The sequence below is a fragment of the Cyclopterus lumpus genome, chromosome 3 (assembly GCF_009769545.1).
Source record: "Cyclopterus lumpus isolate fCycLum1 chromosome 3, fCycLum1.pri, whole genome shotgun sequence".
In the NCBI taxonomy this organism is placed as follows: domain Eukaryota; kingdom Metazoa; phylum Chordata; class Actinopteri; order Perciformes; family Cyclopteridae; genus Cyclopterus; species Cyclopterus lumpus.
Window position 1 is genome coordinate 16,334,220 of NC_046968.1, and position 12,728 is coordinate 16,346,947.

At 44.6% G+C, this 12,728-nt stretch overlaps 1 protein-coding gene across 1 annotated transcript in view; it reads left to right on the forward strand.

The window, feature by feature from the left end:
- Positions 1-842: 842 nt before the first annotated feature.
- The window catches only part of wu:fc27b11, a 29,083-nt gene continuing 17,197 nt past the window's right edge, over positions 843-12,728 (forward strand). Inside the window, exon 1 of the mRNA XM_034558095.1 lies at positions 843-869. Coding sequence (XP_034413986.1) covers positions 843-869 — 27 coding nt within the window. The remainder of the gene's footprint in view (positions 870-12,728) is intronic.

Genomic DNA, 12,728 nt, shown 5'->3' on the forward strand with positions numbered 1-12,728 from the left:
CTCTATGAGCATGTGCAGAGGGGCGTGGCTGTTGTTGATAGGCTGTCTCTGTTACCAGGCGATAGATTAACAAGCCCAAATGGCCATCTGAGCAGGATAGATAGCATGGGCGAGTGTGGGCTCACATATTTTTTTTCTGTTTGTCACTCGCAGTCTGCCTGTTTGTATGTCTGTCCATCCCCTTTTCTATGTTATCTTATCTCTCCCCCTGGCCCTCCCTCTCTCTCTCTTTGTATATACATTTTACAATTTCCAATTGAGGGCGAGGTGGATGTGCACTACTGAGCTTTGGTTTTTTTATAAAATGCACATACAATGTACTTCCCACCCTTTCTTTGTGTGTATATGCAGGCTTCTCTATTTCTAACTAACATACAGTTAGTTTGTCAACCTCTCCCAATTTATCTCTTTCTATCTGCAGGTAGAGGGCCATCGTGAATGCAGACAGATGGTCAGGTGTTGGGAGGAAGCTGGCTTGCCTGGATTTGACACACCAGTCTGACAGCAAGCATCATCCAGCTGGGTAGAGGCCTACAGTGCCTCCTAGAAAGAGCATGCCAGGTGGCCAAGATACAGGCTGCTGGTCTCCCAAATCCACTACGCACATAACTCTCCAGTCACTATTCTGCTATTTTATCACCAAAGACAACACAGGGCTGTTTCAGACTAAGAAATACAGATAAGATACAAACCGGAAACCAGAAGCAGGAGATGGCCAAGTAAGGACATGAGGCAAATGGCGTACTATGAAAAGAATCCCTCTCCCTGCAGTCCGTTTGAAGAAGAGTATTTGTGCCATATGCCTGTTTTGTGAGTGTTGCCTTGGCCATCCATGCCTTTGTATGGCAGCACTTCAAAAGCAGCCTTTGGTAAGTTTCTGCTCTTCCACCTCCTGCTTCTTCTAGTTTGTGTGTATGTTTGTATGTGAGTGCAAGTGGAGCAGTGCCTCCTGTAGCTGGGGGCTATGGCTGATCACCACTACCGCAGAGAGGCTGGCATGTCATGCCCGTTGGCGCACTTACAGGGCACACCTATTTACACAGGCCCAGACTGAATGGCAGCCATTGTCTGGGTGAGAATGCAACATTTAAGCTCCTGATTAAGGCAGAACAAAGCCCTGAGGGGCAAGAGTAATGAATGCACGGAGCGGTGAAGGGAGGGTGACAGAGAGGGAGAGGGAGAGATAAAGGGAGACAGGGAAGGGAGGATCTCTAAAGGAGAATTTCATCTGCTGTTGCTGCGGGAAGGCGAGATGGGAGGGCAAAATTGAGAGAGGAGAGGAAGGGAAGGCGACAAATTGGCAGCAATGTAAGGGACGAGAAGAGAGACAGGTAGTGTATTGAGAAGGAGATGAGGGAGGAGGTAAAGGGAGAGGCAGGAAAGGATGAAAGGAAAAGGTAGGGAAGGAACCAAGAGGGAGGCAGGGAGGAAGAGATGTGGTGGGGGATGAGCAGAAAGGCAAGCTTAGGAAGAGTTAAAAAGACAACAGAGCGGAAGCCAAGCAGAGAGGTAAAGAGAGAGAAGAGAGGAGGGAGCTACTGTCGAGGTATCCTCACTGATAAGGAGGAAGTGATGCTCCACTATCACAACAATGAGGTAAATAGACAGATAGCGCCCCCTCATGGTACTTGTGCACTAATGTGCTCTCCACCCAGCCCCCTCTTGTCCAGGGAGTTAACAGCAGGCAATAGGGAGAGAAGTCCATCATTGCCACATTTTCTAATCAATTAAAATGCTAATAAGCTCATTTGGGCACTGGTATTATAAATTACATTTTGCAGTAACATGTGATGTTATGATCATTGATGTTCTGGTGGAACAAAAACAACTGTGATGTAGGAAACATCAGCACACAATTTCGTCTCTTGATTTCGAGAGATGCATGCACGGCCCCATGAAGTTCTGTGTCTGTGTGTCCAGGTGCATGTGTGTGTGTGTGTACACTTAGTGACACCTTGGCAGCCTATGGGTACAAATGTGAATGTGAATGACAAGGGGTGAGCTGCTCCCTGAGTGTGTATGTATCCTAGCAACAAGACAGACATAGTAGCAGTGCAGTGAGCAGCTGGTAGAATGGGACACAGAGGCCATGATGGATCACAACGTGTGTGCGTGTGTGTGTGTGTGTGTGTGTGTGTGTGTGTGTCTTACATTTAGTGTTTCTTACATTTAACAGCTGTGAGAGATTTAGGTGTGCACAAGCTATGCATCCATGCATGTTTAACGCTTAAACATTCATCACCGTGTCAAGCCGCCAATTGTGGTGATAACAACCAATAGACAGCCACCGACATCACATGATCACAGTTTCACACTTTTTCACACAGGATCTTTGTCTGTCAATAATCAAAACTAAATGACATTTTGGTGGGTTGGGTCTGTTGTTTTGGAGCATATTTTAAGACAGACAGCAGAAAAGATTGGCACAACATTTTCAATGCTAAAAATGTAAAAGTTATTTAAATAAAGGCAAAGCCATGATGGTTCAGTCTTGCATTCTTCATCTGAAGGTGAGGAAATGCTTGCTGGCCCAAAAATGCCTTTCCTGCAACCGTCTCCAGAGATGTTACACATCAAGTGTCTGTTTACAGGTCTTGTGGAATATTACTGCATACATGAAATCAGGCCTTTTGTGGCTTCAGAGGGAGCTGCACAAAGGCTGATGAATGGCCTTAAGTCATGTCACTTGTGTCCGTTGGTGCTGAAAACTACAATAATAAATAAAAAGAAGAGTTAGAAAGAGGCGAGCTCAACAGACCTCTGTCCTCGGCACACTCACACCTCTCTAATCAAACTGCTCAAGTTGCATTGTGGGTAATGTTGTGGCCAGGTTAGGACAAGGAATAAGAATATATGGAGTAAAATATAATGCTGGTTCTGGTTTCTGGTTTTGCTGCATCATATTTGATCCTTTTTTTTATTGCGCAACAATGATAAATTAATGCAATGCTTAAAATGTCATTAACACCTTTACGGCTTACGACCAAAATGTCAAATTTAGTATCTGATTGTGGCACACTGGCTTATCAAAACATGCTAGTACTCTTATCATTAATCATATCATATATAATTCATAAGACATATAGAAGATCCATTTAGGTCCTCAGACAAAAGATCAAAGCATCATCGGTTTGTCTTCATGTCATCACCTCTTCCTCGCTCTGAAGATTAGACTGGGTGTTTGATACATGCAGTGAATGTTGGCCTCCAAATAGAGACCTTATCTAATCTCAAACTCCATCTTATTGACAGGGATATGTGTGAGTCTCATAGACAGGATGCAGATGATCATACACACACAAACACACATTGATTGCAGTGCCAATGATTTTTGGGCCCAGCTGTGCACCAGTAACTATGGAGGGCCTCCATGGTGAAAAGGGGCTGGCTTCCAAACCTCCAAGCCAGTCAGAGGGCCCTGGCGCAGGCAGAAACTTGTCTCCAGGGGCCTGACCGCCTGCCAGCTTCTGCTCCATGGAGGTGCATCAAGCTCCACCTTATCACCAAATCCAAAGCACTTCCAGAGTGCATCTCAATAAGGAGATAACACATTTAACTAACACTTCTGCAATCATCTGACCTCATACCTTATGTCCCCGTGTTCTTTTCCATCTCTGGCTTTAGATACAGTCAGTGGAGATGACTGAGATGAACTCCCCACATCACAGATTTGGGCATTAACCGAGGAGATGTTGATGCAAACATCATCTGCAGTTCCTTGTTACATAAGCTGACACCAGAGTTGCAGAGTCGTGTCTCGTACATCGTGTGCTGTATCTGTGCAATAGGCATGATTAAGACTAATTTGAGACATTCATGAGATGTCTGTGTGCTTATATTTAGAGAAGGGAAAAGGTATGGAGAAAGAGAACAGAGAATAGAGAAAGCGTTTCTTTTTGACGTGGTGCGCTGTTGCATTCTCAGCCACCTCTCAGCCTCAACCTTCACCACCCTATTCCTCCTTTCTTTCTGTTTCTCTGCAAGCTGTCTTGGGAAGTGTGATGTTTGTTAAAACAACACCAGCTTCGTATGTTTTTATGTCTGCTCATAAAAAAGCAGCTCCCTTTAAAGGCTCAACAATGACCTGTGCTCTCACTGTTACTGGATGACAAGCTTCACTGGGAATGAAAGAGCACACTGAGATAGAGAGAGTGAGTCTGAAAGACAGAAACAAACAAAAAAAGAACGACATCTTTTCAGTTGTGGATCAAACTACCGTGTTTACTTTACTCATTTGGTAAATGGACTGCACTTGTATCGCTCTTTTCTAGTCTTCCGACCACTGGAAACCTTAACACTACATGTCATTCACTCATTCGCACACTGATGCCTACCATGCAAGGTGCCATCTGCCCATCAGAACTATCTAATCATTCATACCCATTCATTCACCGCAGGAACAGTCAGCGGGAGCAATTTGGGGTTAAGTGTCTTGCCTAAGGACACGTCGTCACAGACTAGTAGAGCCGGGGATCGAACCGGGGAATCAAACCGCATTGTCGATCCTCAAGTTTAAACTCAGAAACACATACATCGCACACACTTACACACTAACATGCACACAGCTGGCTCATATGGAGGCCCCAAGAGGCAGACCTCAGCCTGATCATAAAATGGCCCACCACACACAGCCGCACGCACACAAACTCCACAAGACTTCATACATCACTGCGCTATCTCCATCTCGATCCCTCCCACCCAAACCCGTCACATCCTTCTTCTCCCTCCTCAATCACTACCCCCTCCCTCCCCTCCCCTCCCTTCTCTTTCTCTGTTGCAGCCCACCTGGTAGTGATCCCCATCTGGATCTGTTGGGGTGTGAGATGTATTTTAAGGCCATATAAATAGCTACCCAGTGACCACATTAAGAAGCCATATCTCATGATCACACCTCCTGACCTGTTTTCCTCTCTCTCTCTCGCGCTCCCCATCTCTTTTTCCCAGTTCAAACCCTCTCTTCCTGTCGTTGTGAGAGTGTGTCCGAAGGCTTAACAAGATCAATTACTCCTAACTCCTTGTACTCCCTGCTAAATGTCTATTTGTCTCATTAGGAATGGGAAGGAACTCTTTCTGCGTTCTGTTGTGTGTGTGTGTGTGTGTGTGTGTGTGTGTGTGTGTGTGTGTGTGTGTGTGTGTGTGTGTGTGTGTATGCGTGTGTTGAGCGAGAAAGAGAGAAAGTGGGGAACAAAGAAAGAGAGAGAAAGAGAGTTTGGTACTGTGGAGGTTTATCCTGGGCCACAGTCAGCCCATTAAATCGAACTGTGATCTACTTCCTGGGGCAAAGGAAAGCAACGAGGGTGGGCGCACTGGAAGTAAAGTAACAAGATTATACGGAAAGGTCAGTGCAAGAGAGAGAGAGAGAGCGAGAGAGAGAGAGAGAGAGAGGTATAAGGGACAAAGAAAGAGAGACTGAATGTGTGTCTCTGTGTGTGCAGTGTAGCGAGAAGTGAGCCAAACCTCACCGCTGACTTGGCCAGGGTCTCTGGAGCCAGAGAGAAAGCCCTGCTAACCACAACCTCTCTTTCTGTGTCTCTCTCAAACACACACCCTCGCTGAAGGCATCTCACTGTGTGAATACGTCATTTCAAAACATGTGTGACTGGCCAGGAGAGCAAGGGAAGTAGCTCATGAAAGAGAAAAGACCATAGAGGAAAGAATAAAAACGTCAGCTGCTGGGACAAAGTGAGCGGAGAACAACGCAGCAATTCACTCTCATCATGAGCAAAGCAAACAGGAAGCATTCTCTCAGTCCACTTGTGTTACCCTCTCATCTCGTGCCCTCACCACTCCACTGTATTTAAATTCCTGTCGCTGTGGCTCATTATATTTCCCAAATGCACCAGAGTAGGCTGTTGCGTCACTGCACTTTAAGTCAATAGCGGGACCCCAGAGCCATGAAAATGAATAAGAATGGGGGCTCTTCACATAGCAGCACTGGGTAAAAAGGCCTGGCAGTGCTAATCTACAGCATCACGGACCATGTATATGTTGCAGTGACAATACAATAGCTGCCAATGGATGAGCACACAGTCAGCAAGCCCTGCTCTGTGTCACAGATATACAGCAAACACCAGAATGTGATGGGGGGGGGAGAGAAAAGTGAAAGTGAAGAATATCAGCTGGTGTTGAGGTCTCCCACCTCAAATTCTGTCTCGTCAGATCAACCCTGCTTGAACACCCAGACAGCAACACAGCAGACACCATACCATACACACACCAAGACATAATCAGACAGACACGCACACACACATACACACACACACCTCTCTCTGTGTCAACACAAGCTTGTGGAAAGGTTGAGATGTGTTGCTAAACAGGGGGTTGGTGCGGGCTTTCTTTGGCATGTTTGTTTATGTTTTGCTTTTTTTATGATGCTGAAGGTTGAGGCAAAGCTACTCAGAGCAGTGTGTTTGTGTGTGTGTGTGTGTGTGTGCATCAGAGAGTGTGTTAGTAGGCAGAGACAAAAGGAGCATATGGCAGCAGCGGCCAAGGCTGTAAATTAAACATAGAGAAAGATTAGACACTGAATGTGTGCTCTGAGACACAGACAGCACTGAGCCAGAGGCGGAGCAGACCACTGTAAGGGTTTGCGTGTGTGGGGGTGGATGGGGGGACCCCATATTAAACACAAACAAAAGGTGACTAACTGCGATTAAAGTATTATAAAACAATACAAAGATGAAGAAAATGAGAAACACGGAGGGGGGAGAAATGTATAAAAGCCTTTAATGACAGAGACACAGGTCAACGAGAGTGAGAGCAACATGAAGACGACCCCGCCCCCCTGCAGCTAAAGGGAACTGGACCCTCCACTCCAAACTAGACAGCTGCTGTTGAGCTGAAGTAAAGCTGCATCTCTGTCAATAGGATTACTGAAGCTCTTCTCAAATACACAGTCCAACACATGCTCACAGATACAAACACACCATCATACTCATACGGCTCGGCACACATACGGTGTGCATAAACACTGCAACAGTTAAAGGACAACTGCTCGACGTATTGGACGAGTGCAACAGAAAATGGAACATGAGGAAGAAAAAGATGGGAATGGGAGAAAAAGTCAACACTTCTTGTAATTTAAAGAAAGTGTTTAAGCAGTTCACGGTTGAGCCCTGTGTTTTCAGAAATGAAATTGTTTTTTGGAGTATATTTTCCTGGTATTATGTATTATTTACAGATGTGGCAGGCATCTACTCAAATAATATGCTTATGAACAAGTTGGAGGTTTTTGTGGTAAATGGTTGCATTTAAATGCAGTGCTTTTACACAAAGTGCTTTAGAATGTTGCTTTTACTTACACACTTCTACTTCAGTAACATGTCATAGCAACCCACAGCTGACTTTGAAATTGTAAAGATGGGCACATAGGAAATTGACAGACTCATGCACATTATAATGTATGGTGTTTTTTTAATAGGTGTACAATGTAAGGCAAACCATGTCCCTACAACACAACATGTTGTTATGGACTGTGTCAACAGAATTGCAACAGCTTGGGTTTATGTTTACTTCCTGTCAGCTTATTACATTCACATATAGTGAAAAGGGAATAAACTATGAAATTGGCGATAGTGTCATATCCGGGGTTACCCTGTGATGCCGGGCCCTGATGTTTAATTCTGGTTTCAGTCTAGCTGCCAGCTCTCTTACAAATTGGCAATAAATGTCTGACATGGGATTAGAAACAGAATCTGTACCACATGAACCATATCACAGCCCCGTCACCTGAGCCTACAAGCTTCATACGTAACTTGCGCATCAACACAAATTGAAGCTCATTGCAAGCCTCTATCTCAGTGCATGAGGGGGGAGATGGGGGAGAGATAGAGAGAGTATGGTTTAGGGTAATCTGTCACTGTCTCATTACTGGGCCACATAAAGCATCGAGGGAGGGTTGGGGAGGCGGCATTAATGCAATAATAAAAATAAAAAACCGAAGAGAATGAGAAAAGATGGAGAGAAGGGGAGAGAAGGGTCAGGTTATCCTAATTCAATTATGGGAATCAGTTGGGAGCAGATGAAATTGACGAGTACCTAACACTTGAGTTCCTGAGAAATGATTTTCTTCTGAGAGCAGCAGCAGCTACTGGAAGAATGCACTGAAAGCCTTTTCTTTACATTTGTGTTCACATGAAAACATGCCCGTTTAAGTAATGATATCATAAGTACAGCACAGTAGTAAATACAAGTGTTAGCATAACCAATGTGAGCATGGTAGCGCACTATAGTCCACAAAGCCCCCCTGTGCCTTACACCGCTGCTGGAGACTATTAGTGTTGTGGTAACACGGAAATCAGTTGGGAAACATTTGATGGACTACATCCCTTTCTCTCTGTTTCTCATGGCTCAATCAATTTATTTGTGCTACTATTACGTTGTATAATTTACACATTCACACTTGAATATGCTCACATTGTTGAGCCCCAACATCAGCATACACATAATCATAAAAATGTCTCTGTGCTTTGAAAGACATGGAAGCTCTTGACATGTCTGTGACCAAGCCTTTCAGAGCCACGCAGTCCTTTTAAAGCCAACAAAGCTCTTTATATTACACACACTATGTAAGCACGCACACACACACACAGAGATCACTTTGCCTGCACCCACATGTACCACTGCTGCCTGTAAGGCTAGGGGGGGAACCATAATCACACACACAGGAGGTAAAGGTGATCCACTGGAGCCATAATGAGGGAACACTGTTGTTGTGATCCTCTCACTGCAGCTCTGATTACAGCCCAGTGTTCAGTTTCTACTCTAAGAGTAAACACATGAGAACACCATCGCTGTGGGGATTCTACAAAAACATAAGAGCACATACACACACACACACACACACACACACAGAGGCAGAACAACAGAGCCGGAACGTGGATGACGCGTACTGCCATTGTGTGTAAGTTTAGTAGGCTGCAGCACAACCACTTTCCCTGCTCGCCGTCTGTCTCTACGAAAGACAAAGCGAGGCCTTATTGCCCTCAGCTAATTAGCAGCAGCACAGAAAGACCAACAATACATATGCACACACATTCACACACACCCTTGCTTTCTCGCTGTCATGGTATGGACCTTTTGGCAGTTTAACGGCACTTTGCGGTGGGCTAAACAGTGTAATCTGCATACTCATATAGACACGGCATGGAAGAACTAATGGATATTTGACACACTGTTGTCCTCTCACTTGTGCGCTGGTACAAAATCATTAAAAAACTATCTTGGTAACATCGCATCTCCTCTAGCAAGTCACTGTGGTACTGTAAGTGAACTACAATAAGCCTTTTTTTTTACTGCCTGTCAGTGGCTTTACAGAGCTTTCAGCCTGCCACCAGGGATTAGCTCAATACTCAATTCTCCACTCAATCTCACTACCACACGCGCTGTATAAGGGGATCTGTATATGTGCGTGTGTAACTGCACATGCATTTGTGTGTGCCGCATGTGTGTTGATGTGTGCGTGTACATACACTCAGGGGTGATATTAGTTAATCATAGCCTTCACTCAGCATAAATAAAGACCAATTACTGTGCTTCCCTATGGGCCCTTCTCTATTAGCACACTAAAGACCCCAAAGAGTGCTGCCCCATAGCTAATACAGCCTTGGTGTAACACTCAGCCTGCTGAATCATGATGATAAGCACCACAGAGGGGAACAGAAGGACAACATTCACAACATCATAAAGAATGGGGCTGGATAAGACAAAAGAGATCTGTAAGTGCAATGAAAAAAATAATAGGGATAGTAATATGATTGAGAATTAGCTAGACTTTATTTGCCAAGTCCAGATGAATTTGTATAGCTGACACTGGTACAAATGTGATTGGGACGGTGAACGAGATGAACAAGTCAACAGACTTGGTCCCTCATTACAGTATGCAGTCAGACTTCTATCACAACGAGCATGTGAACCATACTGTTACATAATACTTCATAATACCTTCATATCGATCCCAGTTCAGGAGGTCAAATGACATCCTGCCTGTATCTCACATACACACCTATGACTGTGGCAGAAATGACAACCAGAGTAACTAAATTAGCTTTACAGAAATTATAAATTGTGTGAAGGTATAGATACAGTGTAAACGTAGAGAACTAAAGTCCAGCCATGCTGGCCATGAGATCATGCTCGTACAATAAGACTGAAGAAAATGAGGAACATTGAGGAGCTACATTATGAAGGACTAAACGGAAGTGTGTTTCTTCTAGCTTGACAGTCATTCAAGCTTCTCACAATCACATTTTCTGGCTGCAGCAAACAACAGGCCTACCGAAATTGAGATTTCAAAAATGTCCATTAACCAGTGGAGTCACACACACCGAGTATATGTTCTAAAGTCTGTGCCATTATCATTACCAGTACAAACACCTCACAACAATGAGGTGTTTGTACTTTCTGTGCAACAGAACCATCATACATTGTTCTAACACATCCCTCAAAAGGAATGGGCGAAGCCGGAAGTCATTATATGTTGACACACCCTTTAACAGGAAAACCCTGCTGTTAAGTTTAGACTACTCGTGTTTATCTTTTGTACAACTGCCAACTTTTGCCATGTGTTATTTACCAAGATTAATATATTGTGAGTTACAACACTAAGTTAACCAAACACTGTGCCATTGGTTTCATAGTGCCATCTTCCTTTGTTCTTTCTTTGGATGGATGTCTACATGCAGACAAGTGACACAGCAACTGGAGACGTGTGCTTCACAGCTAATGCACAAATGCAAAAATACACACACACACACACACACACACACACACACACACATACACGCACATACAAATAAAGTGGACCCTTGTTGCTGGCAGCCACTCATCACCCAGAGAGGCCAACCTAATTTGGAGGACATGCTCCTCTCTGCCTGCTGGGGAGGCAGCAAGGATTATGAGCCTTTATACACACTAATCTAGTTTAGCCACGCTGGGAGAGTGTGTGTGCGTGCGTGTGTGTGCGTGTGAAAGAGAGAGAGAGAGAGAAAAAGAGAAACAGTAAAAAGAGAATATACCGTACATGAACGGAATGCAAAAGTATAGGTGTGTGTTTGTGTGTGTGTGTGTGTGAGCCCAGAAACCCAGTCTGTGTGAGCAGAGATAGGGAGGCTCTCAAACTGGTTAGAGATGTCGCTTAGCCTCTTGTCCTCTGTAGGCTGCTGGCAGTAACTACACAGGAACACTCTCACACACAGACAAACACACACACACACACACACACACAACCGCACGCCCACACACCCCCACCCCCACACAAAGGCATTCTCCTACTGGCATGATCAATGATAAAACTGTTATATGTACATCTCAGATTGGATGTTATTGTGTAGTGGGAAGAGAGACTCCGAGGGAATTATTTCTTGCTGACAGGACAATTTCAAAACCTGTCTGGTATGCGTTAGCTCACTGTTTAAAATGTGTGAATCTAAATAGAGTCATATGTAATTGGCTTGTTGGCTGGGTCAAGTTGGCCAGAGGAGCCAATACATTATGATTCATCTGTGGTGTGTGTGTGTGTGTGTGTGTGTGTGTGTGTGTGTGTGTGTGTGTGTGTGTGTATGTGTGTGTGTGTGCTAAGCGGTGTGTGTGTGTGGTGTGTGTGTGTGTGTGTGTGTGTGTGTGTGTGTGTGTGAGCATGAGGGTGAATTGGCTAAGAGCACCGACACATTCCAAAACACAGGAGACAGATCTCATGGCCAAACCAGAACTGGGACCACACTGGGAATCACAGAGGAAGACGGAGAGCAAGAAGGAGCCAGTTAGGGGAAATAAAGAGAGGGGGGGGGGACCACAGACTCTACAAGCTTACAGTGTGTATGAGCGTTGGCTTGAGTAATTACAGACTTGCCTGGTGTGTGGAGCCGAAAGTCTACCACAACACAGCCCAAGTGATGACACCATACACCACACGCACACACACACACACACACACACACACACAACTGCAATTCCTGTACAAAGCATTTAAACAGCTGTTCCATATCCCCATTCCTCAAAACCACTCATACAATCATGCACACTTTCCTAGCCACCCAGTGGTACAGACTGACTTACATAGAACTGTTGCACAAGAAAGATCCTTTTTTCACTGACAAATTGACATTCAAATACAAACACGCACAAACACACAAACACACACACACACACACACACACACACAATTACATTAGATTTGCTTTAAATACACAGCATACAGTGTACCTGGGTCTACTCCCTCCCTGTGTAACTAATGGAGCCTCCATTCTTATCAGTTGGAGCTCTCCACTTCAAGCATCAAGACCTATCCTGAGTGGAGCACTGACACCATCTGGTGGCTAATGATATCATTACATATTCTGCACACTACAAACGCTCATTGTCCATAAGTACGTGCATCCTTCGATAACCTAAAATTGCATTGCAAAGAAAAGAAGAAAAAGAAAAGGCCAAACTCAATTATCACTCATGTGAAAATGAAGAGATATAAATTCCACTACATGGGAAAGGTTAACAGATAACCTGTCCAGACCGCAGTCCCTTGGAACAAATGAAACAGCGACGGCAGGCCCCGGTGGTTTTGATCTCTGGAGTCGGCCACAAGGTACCAATCTATTCTCTTACTGGATACAGGCAGAGAGACACAGATGGAGAGACGGACAGACAGACAGAAGGGAAGAAACTCTAAAACGTGTTGTAATCGCATCATAATTCATAACAGCATGCCAAAACCCCAAGCACTGGAAACGTAG